General features: G+C 41.8%; 1 protein-coding gene across 2 annotated transcripts; it reads left to right on the top strand.

The window, feature by feature from the left end:
- The first annotated feature begins 85 nt into the window (after positions 1 to 85).
- Positions 86 to 8,940, top strand: armc1 (armadillo repeat containing 1). 2 transcript variants are annotated; one of them, XM_034559858.1, is made up of 7 exons: positions 86 to 292; positions 1,152 to 1,360; positions 2,828 to 2,919; positions 4,971 to 5,163; positions 5,657 to 5,773; positions 6,008 to 6,082; positions 6,699 to 8,940. In XM_034559858.1, the coding sequence occupies exons 2-7, from the start codon at positions 1,199 to 1,201 to the stop codon at positions 6,888 to 6,890; spliced, it is 831 nt and encodes a 276-aa protein (XP_034415749.1). In that variant the 5' UTR covers positions 86 to 292; positions 1,152 to 1,198; the 3' UTR covers positions 6,891 to 8,940. The 2 variants fall into 2 exon arrangements, with proteins under 2 accessions (XP_034415749.1, XP_034415748.1); XM_034559857.1 differs by having other exon boundaries at positions 1,149 to 1,360.
- The last annotated feature ends 11,506 nt before the right edge of the window (positions 8,941 to 20,446 follow it).

Here is a 20,446-nt window from a genome sequence, read left to right as displayed (position 1 = left end):
CGGCGGGGAGGTGATAGGTGTGATCTGCTAGGATTAATGTGGAAAACTGGGATGTCCTCGTTCTCAAAACAGCTATACCCGCTGATGTGCAACAAAAACCCAAACACTGGTCACAGCTGCTAGCCAAAGAAGCATACTAAAGGAAGAGGCGCAGGCCTAGCGTTAGGAACATTATTTTGTTACAGTAGTTTTTTAAGGGGGCATCGGAACTTTTTGTTACGCCGTTTTTGAATGTTTTGTTACTGAAGTCAGCTGGGGTTGTCTCATGATTTTACTGAATACTGTCAAAAAGGTATGCTATGATTGTCAAGTCACATTCGCTAGCCTAGCTTAGCTGCTGAGTCGCCTCTGTACGACAGGGCGTGTTTTGAGGTGAGGTTGGGGGTCGTAGAAAGTGTCTTTGGCAAAAAACGAGTATTTTATATTTTGTTTAAAAAAATTAAACGATTGTGTTGGAAGTAAAGCAAGTGATTAAACCACACCACTTAAAAATGTGCCTTCCAAAGCATGCTACGCTGTGTGTGTACTTTCCCGTGACAACGACAGCCTTATCGATGCATATCACTGAATACAGAGTATTTACATACGTCACTAATCAGTCAGCTTGTGGAGGACCACATTTCAGAGGTTGTTGCTGATATGAAGCTTCCAACAAATCAGTCAAACGTGGTCCAAGGCAATGGGATTGTTAAGTTTAATACTTCATTTTGAAAGGTGTATCATTGTTCTGCACCGAAGATCTGTTGTATACACATACACATGACCCGTAGTTGTATCAGTGTTGCAACACTTGGTTGATTCATTGATTAGTTGATTGACATAAAAACATTTGCCAGCATTTTTGCCACTCAATTAATGTTTGCTTTAATGAAGATGAAAGGCCAAATGTTCTAGATTCAGGTTCCAGCCTCTCAAATGGGAATATTTGCCGCTTGTTTGTTTTTTAATCTTTCCTCTATGATTACACATTTTATATCTTTGGAAATATATTTTGGTTTAAAAAAAAAAAAAAAAGAAGACATTTGGAGACTTTAAGGCGCAATTTCACCCATTTTCTGACATTTTGTAGTCTTAATAATGAACAGAGAATCTACAAGTCTAATAATTATTGTTGTGAGCTCCCTGATTTACATTGTCTTTTTCCCCAGTAGAGTGAAGAGGTTGGTTTGATGTGCGTGGCATCAAGACAAGAGGCACCATGAGTGCGGAGCTGGATGCATTGACTGTGGTGAACCAGCTGCGAGATCTTGCTGCAGACCCCCTGAACCGAAGAGCCATAGTAGAAGACCAAGGCTGTCTGCCAGGTCTCATCCTTTTTTTGGACCACCCCAATCCACAGGTCGTCTACTCTGCACTATTGGTAAGCATCATCCATATTCCTTTTTTAGACTTTTTACATCACAGATAGCTACTGTTGCATCACTATAAGGTTTGACTACACAGGGTGGATTATTCAATACCGTCAAACAAAGATGGAAATTAATTATCTAAACATGCTAGTGGAAATATTCTGTTTTAATGAATTTAGTCTGTTGAACAATCGGTTGTGTTCACCTGCTGGTTTCTGTAATGTAGTTTGTTTTCTGCTCATGGTATATTTTGTCCCCCCCTGCTGTCCAGCAGTGTCAGAGCAGGTTTTAGTGACCCTGAAGGCCATTTCTCCCACCACTGAAAGGCAAAGGCCCGATCCCCAACCTCCACGCTCATGGACTCACAGACTTTTCCGCACGTTCCCGCAAAGTCTGTGAGGGTTTAGGGCTCTCCCACTGTTAAATTGTCGAGTGTTTGAGGGCTCTCTTGAGACATTTTCAGCCCTTTATGAACACTTTCCGTGAGTCCGCATTTCTGTAGGCTCTGCCCAAGAGATTTACCCACAATTCAAAGCAATGTGACGGTAATCATGGGGGTTACCAGCGGAAGCCGGAGACGTAAGGAAAACAAAGAGGACCGCACATGGGTGTTCAGCCTGGCATATTATTTTTGAACAGAAACATTAAGGATTAAAGATGGAACATAAAAACACATGACAGCATAGAAATGCAAGCAAAGACACTATATATATATATATATATATATATATATATATATACACACACACACACACACTACATTACATTACATTACATTACACAGCCGGTTTATTTTCATTTTGTTATTAAAGCTGTTTTGAAAAAACATGAAAATAGATTATTTAACATAACGTTCAGCCCGATGGATGTTAAAATTAAGGGAGTAAAAATACCCACAATTGTACATAACATTATATGACATTGTCATGATAACGAGATATGTCCCATATTTACACCATTCCAAGCACTTACGGTCTAACAGGTGACGTCAGTAAGTCCCTGAGGGTTCAGGGTTAATGGCCTTAGGGGGAGGGGGCATTGGGATTGGGCCCCAGTCACAGGCTGATGCATGGTGGGCTACATATTTAACATCACTGTCCAATGGGGACATCTGCTGTCTGTTTTGCGGTGACACTACAATACAAAGTCTTGATTTAGCAACCTCTACCCACCAACACCCTTTTGTACAGCACATGACTTGTATTGCGAGAACACATCTAAGTGGCTTTATGTAACGATTGCTCCTTGGCAGTAACCAGTGAAGTGTAAACACGGGGTCTGTGCGTGTGTATTTATTTTGGTTATGTAATATTTTACCATTCCACACTTTTTTTTAAAGTTCTCTCTCTCTCTCTCTCTCTCTCTCTCTCTCTCTCTCTCTCTCTCTCTCTCTCTCTCTCTCTCTCTCTCTTATGATATCACAAAGCGTGTCAGATTTTTTTGCGCTGGATAGATAACAGTTGCCCTTGTCTTTGCAGGGCGTGCGCTACCTGGCAGAATGTCGAGCCAACAGGGAGAAGATGAAGGGCGAGCTGGGCATGATGCTGAGTTTGCAGAACGTCATGCAGAAGCAAGTCCCTGTCACCACCACATCACACACACACACACACACACACACACACAAACACACACACATGCTCACTGTGCACTTTCTTTATGTAAAACCATAACCTAGGATTTCTTTTGTTTTGCACGGACAATGTGTGCCAGTCTGCAGATTTTCCAGACAGGATGATGCCCTTCCGTGCGCCATGTCAGGATGAACGTGATTAAAGTTGATTTAGAGCAGGGTGCTAAACAGTTGGACTGCTGTTTCTGCATCTTATAGATTTTAATGCATCTCGCCACCTCTCAATTTCTTGATGAGTGCACTTTTACTGATGTGAGCTTATATTTGCTCTCGGTTTATTCTGCAGAGGTGGCTCATTGTGCTCACGTGGTATATTAATGATATTTCTGTGGTGCTTGTTTCTAGTGTTGTATCATTTGTAGACTTTTCTGGAAGCACTGTACACAATGCATTGCACAACCTTCTATAAGAGCACGATGAACACACTGGTGACTAATCTCGTCGGCAATTCTGGTTTGAGGAGGTGTTGTGCTCCACATAGCTGGTCTCACCCGAGGGTCTTTGGCAGTTTTGCTAAGTGACTGCTGGTCCTCATCAGCACCCTGATAGGAATAGACCTATGCTCAAGTGGCCGGCTGTAGCTTGTATGATTATGCTTTCACCTCCCCCTTCTCTTCCTGCGGCAAAGCTCTCGCCTGCCCTGGAGTTAGCCAGTCACTTCAGCTAGTCGGGCACGGCATCAAGAGGAGCCCTGCAGTAACGGCAGCAGCTTTCCCTGCTCGCAGTCCAGTCAATCTGACTTTGGGTAGAGGTCGATCATAGCTGGACAGAGTGGGAACACATGGCTGAGGGGGAGCATCCAGTATGGTTGCACCGAACAGGTGTGAATACCATTTTTATTCTTTCAACACATTACGATCTGAAGCTCAGGAAGACGTTGCCTCTTTCCCGATGCGTAAACGTGAAGAGTAGATGAGTACGTCAATCGAGGAGGGTGTTTGAGCAGTGGAGCAGGGATGTGTTGTGCAGCGCCTGGGAGCACCGGGGCTCCCATAGGGCAGCCGTGCCAGACAGCTGATGTCATGTGTGGTTACTATAGAAGGAGTGATGACTTGATAACATATAAAGCAGTATAGCCCGCAGGTTTATCTCAGGATCCCTCTCAAAATATCAGCAACTGCAACTGACCTTATGGGGCTTCTTCAAGGCAAGATACTGCCCGCTTGAATATTTTGCTCTGCAGTGTTTTCTTTGCTAAACGGGCAGTGAAACCCCGACTGAAGGGCATAATGGGCTTAATTAGAGTTTGGATGTTGTGTGCAAGGTAGCAACACTGTCTTTACTAATTTAAAGAGTGACTGTATTTCAAAATGTATTGAGAGGCTAGGTGGTAAAATGGTTGTCACTGTTGAGTTCTACATCTCCAGTGTCAGATTTGGGCTTTCAAAATGGGAGCTTAATCAATGAATTTCAAATGTAGGCATAATTCACACTCATACAGGCCCGTACAGGATTCGTCTGCTTTTGCATCGGTATTTCTGTCTTTCCTTTCAATAGAAATATATCATGGCACAGTAATAAGGCCGTTTTAAAAGTGCACAAGATTCAATTGATCTATTCTTGACATTAATTATTACATCAGCATTCATCTGCAATGCACCTGTAGCATTGTTACACATGTACTTACAAATACACCACTGAACACTTGTGTGTACATAAACCACATTTGACAAATACAGCAGCGTAAGTAATTTATTTAATGATTTACTTCTCTTTTCTCTCTTTCTTTTTAATATATATATATATATATATATATATATTATATATATATATATATATATATATATATATATATATGTGTGTATATATATATATATATATATATATATATATATATGTGTATATATATATATATGTGTATATGTATTTTATAGGAGTACGTCACCTGGGGAGACCAAACTGCTGGCCTCTGATTTAATGATTTACTTCTTTTTTCTTCTCTTTTCTCTCTTTCTTTTTAATATATATATATATATATATATATTTTATAGGAGTACGTCACCTGGGGAGACCAAACTGCTGGCCTCTGAGATCTATGAGATTTTGCAGTTAGCCGGTAAAGAAGAGGCAGAACAGGCCGAGGCAGCTGCTGCCTCCTGCCAGCGTAAAGCCCAGTTCTTCCTGGGCTCCAACAACAAGAGGGCCAAAACGGTGGTGCTGCACATTGATGGACTGGATGACTCTGTGAGTGTTCGGCACTGACGCGCTTCTGTCACGCTCAGCTCGGACTCGACCGAATGTCTGTTGATGCACAAAAATCTCTTTTTTGGGCTATCGTGTTTGCTGTGCCGATTATCGGTGTTTGAGATTGTCAGAGCAGCTTAGCGGTGTCTATCTGGCACAGGTTTGGGAGGGGTGGAGGCGTCGGGTTATAAATGTCAGCCATTGAACAGCAGGACGTTGAGATTTAACCTGAATGCTGCTCAGCAGGACGCTTGCACCTAGCCAGATTACATTACAGCCGACAGACGGCCTCTGCTGGGCTGCCTCGCTATCCACATCAGAAACACACAACACTGTGGCAGCTAGAAGCCATAGCCTTGGAAACTGTATTTCCAGTTGTATGTAGCAATATCATGTTTTATAATTGGTTTGTATGTACTCATGCCATAACATGTTTCCCTTGTTGTTTCGCACATCTACTCATACCTTTCGCCTGATTCCTGTCGGTTGTCAGGCTCGACGGAGCCTTTGTGAGGAGGCGTTGCTGAAGCTTCGAGGGGTCATCAGCTTCACCTTCCAGATGGCTGTCAAGAGATGTGTTGTCAGGATCCGCTCTGACCTTAAAGCTGAGGTAAGGGTGTGTCCGGCCTCCGAAAATCACTCCATTTAACAAATGATTTTCAGTTGTAATATTATTTGTCTATACCATTTGCTTATTTCACCATCTGTGCAGTTTATGTATTTGGTTGATGTAAAATACAGGTGTAGGGAGGTAAAGAGAGAGTCTGTAACTATAGCTGTTCAAAAGCTTTAGTTAAGAGACACTGGCTTATTGACAAAAGTGCTCTCTTTCTTTCCTTCACAGGCGTTGGGCACAGCAATCAACTCCACCAAAGTAATGATAGCTCAGCAGGTGGTGAAGACACAGGGCGGAGAAGAGGTAAGGACAGCTGAGATGCAAATCTGTTAGAACAACAAACAAACAAACTCGAGGATCCGTATCGTTTACCTTAAATTTCTGCACATGAGACCCCTTTTCCGTTGATGGATCAGCGTGCCCACTGTATGTTGTATGTGTGTATCTCTGTACTGGGAGTGTAGCCGCCCTTGCCTGCGGCTGAGACTTATTCACACTGACGTGATTAGCTAGTCACATCTCTGCCTCAGCCTGTGGGCTCGTTTCTTTTTGCCAAACACATGACCAGTCCCAGTTGCACCTTTTCACAGCAGGGTTACAGATTTGGAGCTCAAATTTAATGAGGCTGTATTTGAAACTGCTAACAACATATAAGATGCCAAAGTGTTTGTTTTTCAATAATCTTTAAAGCGTTCTGATAATTATTGCTCAATTTATAAGAAACATTTGTCAAAGGATGCGTTAATAGTCATGAATACATGTGGCCAGCAGGGGTCAGACCTGACTCAATCATGTAATCTGACTTCAAGTGATGATTATTTGGCTCTGTAGTTTGTTTTACATTAATCCTGTAATTAGGGCTTTGATGATGACGCATACTTTGAGATAATAAAAACCCAATTTATTTTCTTTGCTGTAGCTGATCTTGCCATTCCAGGATGACTCAGATGTGCTGGTAGAGGAGAACACAGACATCCCAGACTATCTGCCAGAGGAGGAGAGTCCATCTCAGGAGCAGGACAAAGCTGTCACACGTGTTGGCTCCATCACAGACGGCATGGGCTGGGTCAACACGGCCGCCAACTTCCTGACACGCTCCTTTTACTGGTGACCACTTCCTGTGTTTCTCTTTCTGCTCCCCGTTTTGTCATCCGGCTAAAGCCTTAGCATCTCTCGGCCTTGTCCCGGAACTAAGCCCCGCCTCACGGCCATACTCTAGTCTAGACTTCCCTCTGCTAAGCACACAGAACCCGGCCGGACTGCCAAGTGGAACCTGCAATAACATTAACTTGTGTACATATTAAGCTACCAATCCCACTACCGGCTGTATCTGCACAACTATACACTAGCGGCTGATATGTTTCTCACAAGACTTAGCCAGAGGACTTCAAATCGGCCAAAACCAAATAGCATTCTGGAAATGTGTATCGCTGCGTTGGCAGAGTGGACATGTGGCAGGTGTGTTTAAATGTTCCGAGGCTGATTTTGAATCCGTTGAAAATTGGGAGTTCCCTTTCTTTTGTGCATGATTTGTTTTGGTTGCTTTCCTCCAGTGTCTATTCTCAATTGTTGTCTTCGCTCCTTTTACAGTTGTTTTCATATTTTTTCAATTTCCTAATTAGGCCGATTTGTTTCCTTCTTTCCCCTTCAGTTTTATTAGCATGCAGAGTCTTTTGTGCCAATCTTGCCTGATTGCCTAGATCTGTGACTTTTTTGTGTGCCTTTTTTGACGTTTTACTTTCAACATATTAATTATGTTATTTTTTTCATCAGTCATTCAAAATAAAATCCAAGCAGTTAATGTTTGTGCATCCGAGGTGGCCCTTAGCAGCAACAGCAGCCAGCCTCCCCAGCTTTTAGCCTCATGAGGGACGTCTCTTCAGTAGTTATGGTAAACGAGACACCAGCAAGAGGCCGCAGCCCATTCAACCACAGCTCACATACATTTGTTTGTAGCCCACTGCACAACTAATTAAAATAGCACCCCTCGCTGTCTTTAGCTGGACTCTCTGGAGCCCATCTCTGGACTGATACTATAATGCAGAATGCAGTGGTGGTGGGTTGTATGACAGCTCCTTGTGTTGACTACACAGACTTTAGGCTACCTCTGATTTTAGCCCTCTAGCTCACATCCACATTATAGCCTTCTGTAGTTGTAGTAAATCCTTTGCTCAGCATGTAGTAGACAAACCTGTTAACTGCCTGCTTGTCAAACACTTTCCTGTGTTACCTGGACTCCCGCTGACATTTTTATAGTATTGTTGCCCCTACTGTTAAGTTACATTTTCAGTTTAGCCAGCAGTGTCCTTAAAGCAAAGATCATGTTGGTGCACGCTCACACACACATGCAAAGGTCTCACTAATGATGATATTGGTATACTGGAACACGGGTGTTGTTATGTACATTTTGTAAATGCTGCCTGGTTCCCTAAAATCTCAAACCTTACATGTGAAGGAAAATGTTGTTCTCTTTTTGTAAGACTGATTTGCATTTTACGTTACAAAATAGGACTTTACAGCTAACACTGAGTTTATTCCTTTCGTTTAGCCCTTACAACCCCATGACTCCCACCAGGTTTAATTAGTATCTCCTCTGACTAATTATTATATACAATGCTGACTTTTATTGTTTCCTTGTTGCGGAGACGTCACAGTTGGTTGAGGTCAAAGCGGATGGTGGAATGGCACAGAATGACCTGAATAATCTGGATTGATGGGGGTTCTCCTCTGCAAAAGCAATAACATTGTTTTGCATTAAATGTAGTTGTTGACATCGGCCTTCAAAATAATGTTTTGGACTGAAAGGCATTCGGTAAAAGTTAGGATTATCAGTATTAAAATCTCTTCTTTATTTGTCCATTTTGCACTGAAGGAATTGCATCTGGTAATTTGATTTTTAACTTTTGATGTCACCTCCATACTGCAAAGAAATACTTGAACATTGTTTCTTAGAACTGTTCTTACGTATTGATCAAAGTGTAAATGTCCCACAACTGCTAGATTAATCTGTAAGGATGACAAACAAACAAGTCCTCAAATGTAACTTCATGTGTACAGACTTCATGTGTCTGTCCTCAAATGTAAAATAATGTAATGCAGATCTTAAACATGTAGATTCCCATAGACTGTTAATGCAAACCATGATAAACTTCAAATCAAAATGGTGCTTTTTTTCTTTTTTCCTCTGGTTCTACTGAATTTAATAAGATGGTCTTGACCTATCATTTCCCAGTGTTATACCCTCATGACACTCTTCATGGCGTGTGCAGTGGTCACACCAGCGATCCAGACTTCACTGCTGAAGGCAGCAACCATTCTTAGCCGAGAGAGAGGGAGGGGGAATTCAGTTTTCTTTACTGGGGCGTAAGTGAGGTGCCCCAGGGCGATCCAGTGGCCTGCCCACCACCTCCCCTAGCCCGGTGCTGGTGAGCAGCAGCAGCAGCAGCCAGCCGCAGCTGGAGGCCCTGGAGCCACTGATGCTGCTGCTGCTGCTGCTGCTGCTGATGAGTCTCCAATGAAACGCTGTGCCAAGCTGGAGGGGAGGCCTTCACTGCTCTGCCGTATTATCTGAATGGAACGTAGCTAGAGAGCTTGTTGAATGGCAATGTTAACAATTTTCAACATGCTCAAGCCATTTTAAATGTAAATTACCAGAGAGAACTCTTCTACATCAAGATTCTGCAAAGTAAAATGCAAAAGATATCTTAAGGTGCATGCATATTGGAAGCACATGCAAAGCTGTTGTGTTTGAAGTGCGGACATGATGGGTGAAGAAGTCCAGCCTTGGAACAGCTTGTAAATCATTTAACTTGAACGCTTACTTTTGTAAATCAGGTGTACGTTCAATGCGCAGGCCAAAGTAAAACAGACAAATGTAATTTGTTCACTGGAACCATCTCATATTTTATTGACAATACAACTGGAGCTTTTCTGATCATATAACATGATTTTCATCAGGTAATTTTACGACTTAGACTTAAGCAACATCTTATCCACGGTGGCTTAAAAATCCAATCTCACATTTGGCCTCATTTAGTTAAAGATGGAGCTGTAGATAATGTTACCTTCTACATTTCAGAATCACTCTGTCTCTTGCAGTCCCAGAGAGAGAGCGCACAAATACCATTCACAGTGTGTGTGTGTGTGTGTGTGTGTGTGTGTGTGTGTGTGTGTGTGTGTGTGTGTGTGTGTGTGTGTGTGTGTGTGTGTGTGTGTGTGTGTGTGTGTGTGTGTGTGTGTGTGTGTGTGTGTGTGTGTGTGTGTGTGTGTGTGTGTGTGTGTGTGTGTGTGTGTTGTAGTAGAAGAAAAGGCCTGCAAGGCCTCAGACTTCTCACTTCTCACCACTAGAGAGAGACAGTAAGCCTGACAAGGAAAATAAATGATGAAGTGTGGCATCCAGTGTATAATCTGAAAACATCCCATAAAAACACTTGTTTGTAATTAGATGACCTAAGGCTTCGACTGCTCTCGGGAATCATGCTGAAACAGCATTTCCATCTGGTCGGTTTGTGCTTGATCATAACCATTAACACACTGCAACCATTAACATGCCTCGCTCACCTCCGACTGTAATATCAATGCAGCCATAAGGTTGTTTTTAGTAGTTAATATAGTGTGCACCTTTCTCCACAATGTCTGAACACTAATGTAGAACGCAATTTTCTGTTTTAAATTATTTTCCTTAAGGGTTAATATGCCTTATGCCACAGATAATTTCACTTTTGCTCCTTGAGTTCTTTGGAGAAACCACCTTCTCCCCTGTTTCACACCCCCATCAGATAAAACACAATCAGCCTGTGTTGTGCACAGTCCTCATCCCCCTCGTGCTCATATCAGTCCAGTTGCATATAATGTGTGCATAAATGTGTTGTCGGTATCATCCTCCCACCTGTGCGTATTTGCATGGTTAATCTGCGTGCAGGGGGAGAGGGTCTGATAGAGGGGAGATAGGTGCGTCTCGCGGCCCCATGGGCTCTTGAGGAATTTTATTGGAGGTTCAGCTCCCAGTCAATGGGATCAGCCGTAAATCCCGCTCAGAGTGTGGCAGGAAATGATGTGACTCCGGCAATTTATGTCAAATAACTTTTGAGAATGTGTGAGTGTAGCGATCAGCGCTACCGGGGCAGCGATAACTCTTCGGCGGGGGGGGGGGGGGGGGGGGGGGGGGTGAGGAGAGGAGAGGGGGGGGCGGTGAAGATTTAATTGAGACATTTCTCTTTATCTGCAGCGAAGCGCCGGAGTCGTGTTGTTGTGTAACGAGATGTAATGTCTCTCTTTATACGGGGGTCAACATCCGGGATGAGGGAAGGTCACGGACTGACTGTTTGAGCATCCAATTTGCTCACATAATACCCGATCTACAGGGAGTAGAAACACAGCGTATTAAGTTACACAGTCCACATATCACAGGCAGACATGGCGCCCTGTGCTGAGGGATACAATGCATCTTCATGAGTTCATAGTGTAAAGGAACAGACATGTTAAGTAATGTATAGTTGCTGAGTCTGAACCTATTTTTACCCTAAACCATTTATATTTGTCTCCATGGTGATATTGGTACCACTTTTAAGGCACTCCTAATTCAGGAGGTGTAACTAATGTATTTATCAATAGTTAGTAAGTGTTTGTATATCAGTTTTAGGCCTGTAGTGAATGCTCATTGGTTCCTCTTGTTCTAACAGGCCATAAGTCTCATATCAATCATCTAGTCTGCATTTGTGAATAAGTGGTAAGCGGGCAAATTGTCCAACTGATCAGGAAGAAAAGTTGTTAGAACAAATCTAAAAAGCATAACTAAAATATCTATTTACAATAAATAAGGCCATAGTTTCAAGCTATAATTCCTCTATGTAGGTGAATGTTTTTTAAATAAAACTTCTGTGCTATTACTGTAAGTACTCAATTGTAGTAGTACCCATAATGACTCCTGTCAGTAGGCTATTATATATTATAATGTTTATTACTGATTCATGTGAGCATAATGTAGCTGGTTAAGGTTACTGTTGTTTACAGTCTATAAGAATGGATCACATTTTGTAAGATGATCATTTGTCTTATACGTACAATATTAATCTGCAGCGATTGAAGAAATATTGTTGTAATGTACAAAGGACAATGTAAAAACACATTCCACGTAAAAGGCATTCAATTTTAATAAGTGTACAGAAGCATCAGGAAAATGTACTTACTATAAGTTAAACTATTTATCATATAGAAGAAGGGCCTTTGTCAATGTATTATATATTGTAATATTTAATGATTATGAATAATGCATTAACATGTAACAGTTAAATGTTGTCGACCTAACTTAACAAGAAGTTAATTCTAACAATTCCATATAACACTGATGTATATTTACTGTGAAATTCTAACAGTGACCTACTGTATTATGCTTGTAGTGCTGTGAAAGCAATGCATTCTGGGACTTATTGCCCTTGTTCCCATGATCCCAATGGTCAAGTGTTTCTTTTTGTAGTCATTTACCACTTGCTATTACTGTACATTTTGATTATGATGAATTACTGGGATTCTATACATTGTACAGTACATTTATATTGAAACTGTTATGGCATGCTTTGATTATAGTAAGTTGTAGTCTTTTGATACTGTAGAAATACAGTATATTGTACAGTAGTTTACTGGTGGCCAGTAATGTGCTGGGATTTTACAATAATGTGGCATGCAAGAACATTATAGCTTTTGTATGTTTATACTTCACTAAATGTGGCTACTGACTGAATCTGTAATTTTACTGCAGTATAGGTGCAGTAACATCTGCCTCTGAAAAGTGAACTATATAGCAGCAGTAATATACAAATACTTCAAAAAACAATAATCGAGTACTTATCTCTCAAGCAAGGTGATCTGTATTACAGATTGTTTACACTTTGTAATATAAATGGTAAACCGTCGGTGTAGGTCTGTATACAGTATACGTATCCGTGTGCCTCCTCCTGCAGCATCAGCTTGCATGGAGGCCTTGATGAGATGCATGCGCACACAGGCAGCTCATAATTGTGGCCATAGCTCATTATTGTTCCCCCGGATGATTTGGATCCGCCGGCGGGAGCCTCGTCCTCTGACACCGCCACGTCCGACAACCACTCCAGGCACTGATTGGTGGGATGAAATATTGCCGGCGAAAATTAAAAGGTCCCGGTGTCAAAATAATTCATGATATGCATATCTTCCCGGCTTGATGAAATCGCTGATATCTGGATTAGGCGGATAATAAAAGCGATCAGGCTACAGTTAAACTGTTCCAGCAGCGGCGTGGGGGAGGCATCTTCTTTATGTGTCAAGAGAGTTGGGCTGCGGGGTCAAGATACAACAAGTGTGTGCGTGCGTGCGTGCGTGCACGTCAGATCCCTGTCAGATTGTGTGCGGAGCCGTTCCCCACACACCTAGACCTGTGATTTGAATATCCGCTGTAATTGTCCCAAAACGGCTCATCAGTGGATCTGCCCGCTGCCATTAGGGCCCAACAATATGGTGTGACATTCAAATTCCCCTCAATGACAGGTTATTAGGAGCCCCAAGCAGCCGGCACATAATTAAGCACCGTAACGTTGACCTGTAATATGAAGTGATGGCTCAGTCGCATCGTGGCTCAGAATGAAATCGGTGCTTTGTTAAAACACAGGAGAACTGGGGGATTTTTCACACGTTGAAAAAAAAGAAAAAGAAAAAGTGCTCATAAAAAGAAGACAGATGTCGAAGCAAAATTCAACCATAGAGGCAAATAACACCGACTATGATTTTATAACTGGGAAAAAAACAGTTTGCCAGCTGCCATGGCAACAGCTGACAGATTAGAGAGTGAAATAACATTCATCAATATCAACAAAAGTGATGCATTTGAATGTTTTTGCCTACATTCTGTTCTCCTATATCAGATCATGTTGGTTTATGTTATACAATCTACTTACTCCTTTTTTTATCCGCAGTGATGTTGAGCTGTGTGAACAAATCTTTCCGAAAAAACAAACAACCTGAGAAAAAGAAAATGAACGTGTGACTTTCATTTGTGACACTAAAAGCCTATTACGCAACTTAAGACATGCTGTCGGAGGCCCCCGCTTTCCCCTTTAGAACAAGTGGACGTTGTGATGAGCAATGGACCCATCTGCTGTGCCCTCTCCTCCAACTGGTGTGTGAACATGATGTAGTCTGTAGGTGCCCATTTACAAGTCGGAATATAATACCAGTACCTGGAAAATGTTCCAAAAAGATGATTAAGTTTCATATTAAGGTACGTGGTCCGGAGGGGAACAGCTCTCATGTCTCTGCATATAGCATCAAAGCAATCTTTTCCGTCGTTAAGATATTGTTTTAATGGGGTTTCGACGCGTGTAAAACAATAAGGAGTGCCAGTTTTCATGACCCGATTCTGCTTCTTTAATTGGACCCAAAGCTCACCTTCACATACTGGGGGCGAAGCAAGCCTTTATGTTAAACTGTAGGCCAGAGGCCTGTGTAATAGTGGGTTTGTGTGGCAGGGTTGCTGAACAGAAGGTCTGCACTTCCCTCCCTCCCTTCCTCCCTCCATCTCTCTCCCTTTCTCTCTCTCTATCTCTCTGCTAGCCCTCACTCACCCCACCACCCCCCTTTCATAACGGTGGCAGATGGCTGCAGATGAATCCCTCATAATCATGTCAGGACGGCTCCTCCGATCCCAATTCATCTCTTTAAACACATTTCATCAGAAGGAGAATTAAACAAAGATAAAGGCGGCCGGCAGACAACAAAAGCACACAAAGATTGTCCTTGCAAACAAGTGTTCTTAGTCCCTAACACCACTTAATCATTTGTGCTCCTGTTATTGCTCCTCACCCTCTGTGCTATCAACTCTACCCCATTTCCTCCTCTGTCTCTCAATCTTTCACTCTTTATTTATGGTGTTTATCCCATACAGATAATTGTCTCCATCCCCTGCTACTGTCTGTCCTTATTAAGCATAAATCTTTCTAACAAGCTTTCCTCTCATCCCTGTCGCTGCCTTTTTAAAAAGACAGGTGTGTAAAATCCTCTCCTCCCCTCATTGAGTCCTGGTTTTCTGATGGCTGCCCTTTTTGGAGAGGTGATAATTTGCCACAAAGTGAATTGTGATTTTTTTTTTCAACCCCCCCCCCCCCTGCTGTGACCCCGTGTCACCCATCCGCATGATGCCGTTAATTGTGGATCAGGTGAAGTTTGTCTCACCTCATTTCAGGGCCATGCTCTGCTAGGGCCATTCTCCCCACTCAAAGGCCACATAATTTCACAGCCTCCTACTTCTCATTAATCCCTCCTGAGTGGCTGCTCTCTGAGTTCCAGATCACAGATTTGTTTTGCTCTTGTTTTCTGACTCGCTGCCCTTCCTGCCCCACCAACTCCTCTCCTCCGCCTCCACGTCAACCCCTTTAGTGAGAGCCCTCTCTGCTCAGCAGTGTGCTGCGTCTTCACCGTACTGCCTACAACTCCTCTGTCTTGTGATTTTTAAAACCTTTACATTTTGCTAACAGCTGATATCCCCCTTACAACCCCCCCCCCCCCTTTGCAAGATCCCTTTGTTCTGTACCTCTGGGACAGAAGCTACTGTAGTGTTTTGTGAATAAAGTGGACTGGTGTTTGTGGTGTGTAAGCTTGCCATGCCAGTATCACCTCTCCTTCCAAAACAACTCCCCACCCGGCTGCATTGTACATTCATCTGATAAAAAAAACTCCAGCCTGATAAATATCGAGGCACAAATTGAACAAAACAATAGGAAAGCTGTGTGTTTGTGCGTCTCGGCACATGTGCACGTGTCTGATCAACACGGCGGTCTGACTTCACTCATTTCTTCCCTGCTAAACTTTTTTTTTGTTGATTCATAAATTATTCATGATAGAAAGCTGAAGATCTCTCATTAACATAAAATAACAATTTGCTAATTTATGGAAACTCCTAATTACTTGCCTTATTTGCCATGACCATATTAAATATTCATAAACATGTGATAATTTCTTTGATTTGAATGTCGTTCAGTTTAATTTACTATTTTTGCTCAACAATAGCGGCGTGCCAGCTTGTGCTCTGTGTACCAACCAAAACAAAAACCCAGGAGAGACAATGAACAATATTGTGCATTCATAGTAGGGCCTTTAATTTTCTGATTCTTCGATACAATACACCTCTATTTTACATTATCCATATATTAATCTCGTCTTTTGTGGTTCTCGATGATTTGAAACCCTTTCAACAGGTCTTGATGTTTTTTTTTTTTGTTGATGTTTTATTGTGAACTGAATGATCTTTCATGCATTGATTGTGTAAAATACAAAAAGTTCACAATCAATTCTGGTGTGAATTAAATATACTGGTCATTTAAATGCTCTACATCTGGGAATACATTCCCTGCTGACAGATCTTTCTTGAAAGAAAAAGCTGCTATTTACCAAACTGTATGAGCAGCAGCTGCTCATTTAACCTGCTAAAAGAGCATGCTGAATATATAAAACGTATACTAAACTGTTATTTTATGGCTCTCCAGTAGCAGATAAATGATAGGGAAGAGCAAAAACTCAGACTATACAAGCTTGTAAATCGTAGCGCGGCTCCAGCTTCAAAATCAAATATGCATTAATTCATTTGGCTTCCATCCAGAACTAATCACTTCATTTTCTGTTCTGTAGCATGGAAGTCAGCCTCACTCCAGTTCATTTCTATTCACTCAGACTTGAAAAAGACTCAGAGGATATGCATGAAAAGATGAGTCTATCTCTGAATATCTCCTCTTGTCTTTGTGGCAGCAAACTGTTGTCAGAGGAAGTCTAAGCCAAGTTCTCGGGAGAAAGCAGAGTCTTGGATCCCATCTGGGACGACTAGATGAGGTCTCTTGCTGTCATCGCGTCTGTTGTCAAGGCTGCGTTTAACCTCAAATTTATGACTTTGTTATATCAGAATTAATTACAGATATTTCCCCCCAAAGTGAGTGACGTTGACGAAAACGCTAAGCACAGGCAATTTAGCTCTATTTGCAGATTAATTTGGGCCCACCTGTGATGCTTGGTGTGCTAAGTAGGTACATCAGTTTTAATTACAGACCTTGCAGAGTGGGTTTAGTTAAATTACAGTATTAATTATCACATTTACTAGATATCAGAGTGACAAACGGTTGTGGAGAAGCACTTCCCTCAAACCTCCTGTTTCTCCAGACGATGGTTTCACTTCTGTCCTTCAAGCAACCTTCAGACAGGTGGATATGATGGAAGGCTTTGTTTTTGAAGGAGAAGCATCCACCTTGATTCATCACCTTCCACTGGTTGCCAAAAATGTTCACTTCTGAAGCTCAAATCCATAATGTGATGGGTTTTGACATTTCATGCTTCCACACAGAACAAGGGCTAATGGAAAGTTTTCTTGCCATATGGTAAAATTAGGCCGAACATTGGGAAAATGAAGAAAACACCTCACAGAAATCAAAGTAGTTACTCCCATTATGGAGGGAAAGTAAGTGGCCTTTATCCACATCATTACCCTCTTCATTCAGTCAGCTACATTAATCTCTTCCAGGATAATATGATTCACGCTTGACTGCCACTTCAGTCAACATCTGAAAGAGGAAATAGCGACCTTTGACCCATGGGATCATTACAAAGATAAGATATAGAACCATGAGTGATCAGTGTGAGAGGTCGACATTAGAGTTCACAAATAAATCATAAAATAGGAGCAGCTTTTGGAGGTTGATTCATCAAGTTGAAGGAGCTACATCTTCATAACTTAAAGGAATACTTTCAAATGTGTGTAATCTTGCTGAGAGTTAGATGATGCCAGCAGCTGAACACGGGAAAGAGTTTTTCACAAGGAGATTTGCTTCGCACCAAATGGAGCTCTAGCGCAAGTTCAGACAGGAAGACCGTACTTCTCAGCCCGCCATCTATTCCTCACATTCCTGCCAATCATTCCTCACGCATGCTCACGCATTGTTTACTTGCTGTCATCGTCCTGCACCGTCAATCATGACACCAGCTGCGCAGATCAGCTAATCCCCTCTATCCAATAAGCACACGGAAACAATGACACGGCTAGCCAATCATCTGCTGCTGTCTCATTTAAACATGACTGTCTCTCTACCTTCAGTTCTTTTATGCTGCTGTTACACACCCCTCCACCTCCCCATCTCCGCCCAGTCTCCACGGATCCATCAGCTTCATCAACTCATCATTCTATCAAGAAATGGTCCAAACAACACATACAATGGGAGTTACTATTGGACTTATGTTAGCTCAGTGGCCAGAAACATGACTCCAAATGAATACTAATGTTGCTCCATAACGGCTGAATGCGTAAATAAACACCTGTTTGTGGTGATAATATGTCAATTTATGCTGTCCCTAAGAGGCCCAAAACCGTGTCGGTCACTAGGCAGATTCTGTAGCCTTTGGACATAACAATGGGAGCTGTTTACACATGTTTTTCTTTTCACTGTTACCACCTGCAACTTCATACATCCAGTAAGAGTGGTATGATATTATCATCCAACTCTCTGCAACATAGCACATATAGCGTATTTCTCTAAATGTCAAACCCATGTTGTTTAGTGAATTGAATGCTGACTCTCGAAGCTAAGAGACAGACACAGAGGTCCAAGGCAGAGCTGAAATGTGTCCCAGACTGCAACTGGAGAGAAGGTCCTCATTTAGCCTTTGGCTGATGCTCTCTCCCACCAAAGTACTATATTAATCATAATCACACAACACCATTAGACTATGTCATTCTATTAAAGAAATCACATTATCATACATTTCATTAATTAAACTGGAACCCAGTCCATCCACTGTGATAAGAGCAGGAGAGCGAGGAGGACTAGGATGAAGGAAGGGGGGAGGGGGGTGGGGGGTGGCAGAGGGCAGGACACTTCACCACTCCACTCACCGTCTCTCCAAAGTGAAATCAAGGGGATGGATTTGCATGTCATGGGCATGGGGCGGGGCTATGTCTCGAGGCTCAGAAAATAACTGATGACGGGGGTGGAGTGAGGAATCCTTCTGACAAGTGTCTGCATGATGGAGGAAAGCAAGACTTAACTGTGGATCACTGGCAGAGTCACAGGTGGTACTGTAGGGTGTGAGGAGGATGCAGGAAGTGCAATACACAAACACACTTCAAGTGGCTTTGAGGAGAAACTAGAGTGTTATTGATACCTCTTGGATAAGGAAACGTGTGCTTGTTCATGGCTAGAATGCAGCCCCATAGGCCACATTTGATATAATTTCTCAGCCTCTGCAGATAGGTTGTAGATTTTACTAATATGATAAAATCCAGGAGAACAAAGGCAACTAGAAACGACATAGCTAGTTATATCATTTATTGTGTCATAAAAGGCCTATGTAGCCCACATGGATTTATAAGACACAAAAAGCATTGTTTCTGAAAGCGAAAGTAAAATCTGCCACAGAGAAAATATCCTTTCCTAAAACATAAATTTTTTTAATCATAAATGTTAGACATTTTACAAAAAATATGTAGTCCTTAAATCTTCATATGATGAACAATACAACAGGAAGTGGACTTGAAATAACGTAACCAACAAGATATTTTCTCTTCAGGGAGACCATAAAACCTGCCTGTTTCTATAACTAATACAAAAATATGATTAAAATACAAAACATTTTAGGATACAACATAATCTGTGTATAAAAAAAACCCAACTTGTTATTGGGACGCGAAATCTTCTGCAACGACAGTCAGTATGATTGCCTTGTTAAGATATCATCCCGTATTCACATCAAACAAAACAGTTGTCTGGATAAGATGCATGCTATTTGCTGAAAGTCATCTTGAATTTGCATATTTAGACTTTTTACAAACACGCCTTCCCCTCTTTTTGCGCTTTTCCAGTTCTGTCTCGACAACGCCTGACTCTTTTTTTTGGTGCCAGTTTTGTCTGCACAATATATTCCTTCTCTTTATTCTCTCCTCCTGCATTTCTTTACTAGAGACCACGTTCACTAGTTTTTACTCCATCTGCCGTCTCTCTCCCTCTGCCTCTCCCTCTCTCCGTCTCTATGGGTCTGATTAGCATGTGTAGTGTATGTTCCGTCACGCTGTAGTGTTGACCTGTGCTGTCATCTCCCTGATTACCTCCCTGATTCACTTTCCTTGTTTAGTAATGTGCAATCAATCATAATCAATTAGCCAAAATGTTGAATCATTAAAACCATTATCATTAATTAAAATAATTATCACTTTCTGCCAATGCTTCATTACCAGTGTTGTCTAACGTGTCTGCCACACACCAGACTTTCCTGCTCCTGCTTTTTTCTCTCACAAGTCAGTTTTCTAAAGTTCCTTTTAAAAGCCCCGCTGATGATGCAAACAATCAGTAATTATTTTCATTTCAATAATATCTGTCTGATTCTGTCTAACATGCACATTTGACAAATCTGCAAAGTGTATGATTCATTTTATGCTCCAGAAATATATTCAGTATGATACAATGATGCCCAAACTAAAGTTCCGATTGTATAATAGTATTGCACACACAAAAAAAAAAAAAATTCTCAAAAATAAGTTTGTTTGAAAGTTTTGAGCATGGAGTTTCTCGTAAAAACTCCACAAACAGCTCCTCTTGACATGAACTGAAGTGTTTTCTCACTGTCCGTAGGATTCTGCTGCCTCCTTTGCAGCACTGCTTTCTTCCT

The sequence above is a fragment of the Cyclopterus lumpus genome, chromosome 20 (genome assembly GCF_009769545.1).
Source record: "Cyclopterus lumpus isolate fCycLum1 chromosome 20, fCycLum1.pri, whole genome shotgun sequence".
Lineage (NCBI taxonomy): Eukaryota > Metazoa > Chordata > Actinopteri > Perciformes > Cyclopteridae > Cyclopterus > Cyclopterus lumpus.
The sequence above is the reverse complement of the archived record's forward strand: the minus strand, read 5'-3'. Positions and strand labels throughout refer to the sequence as shown.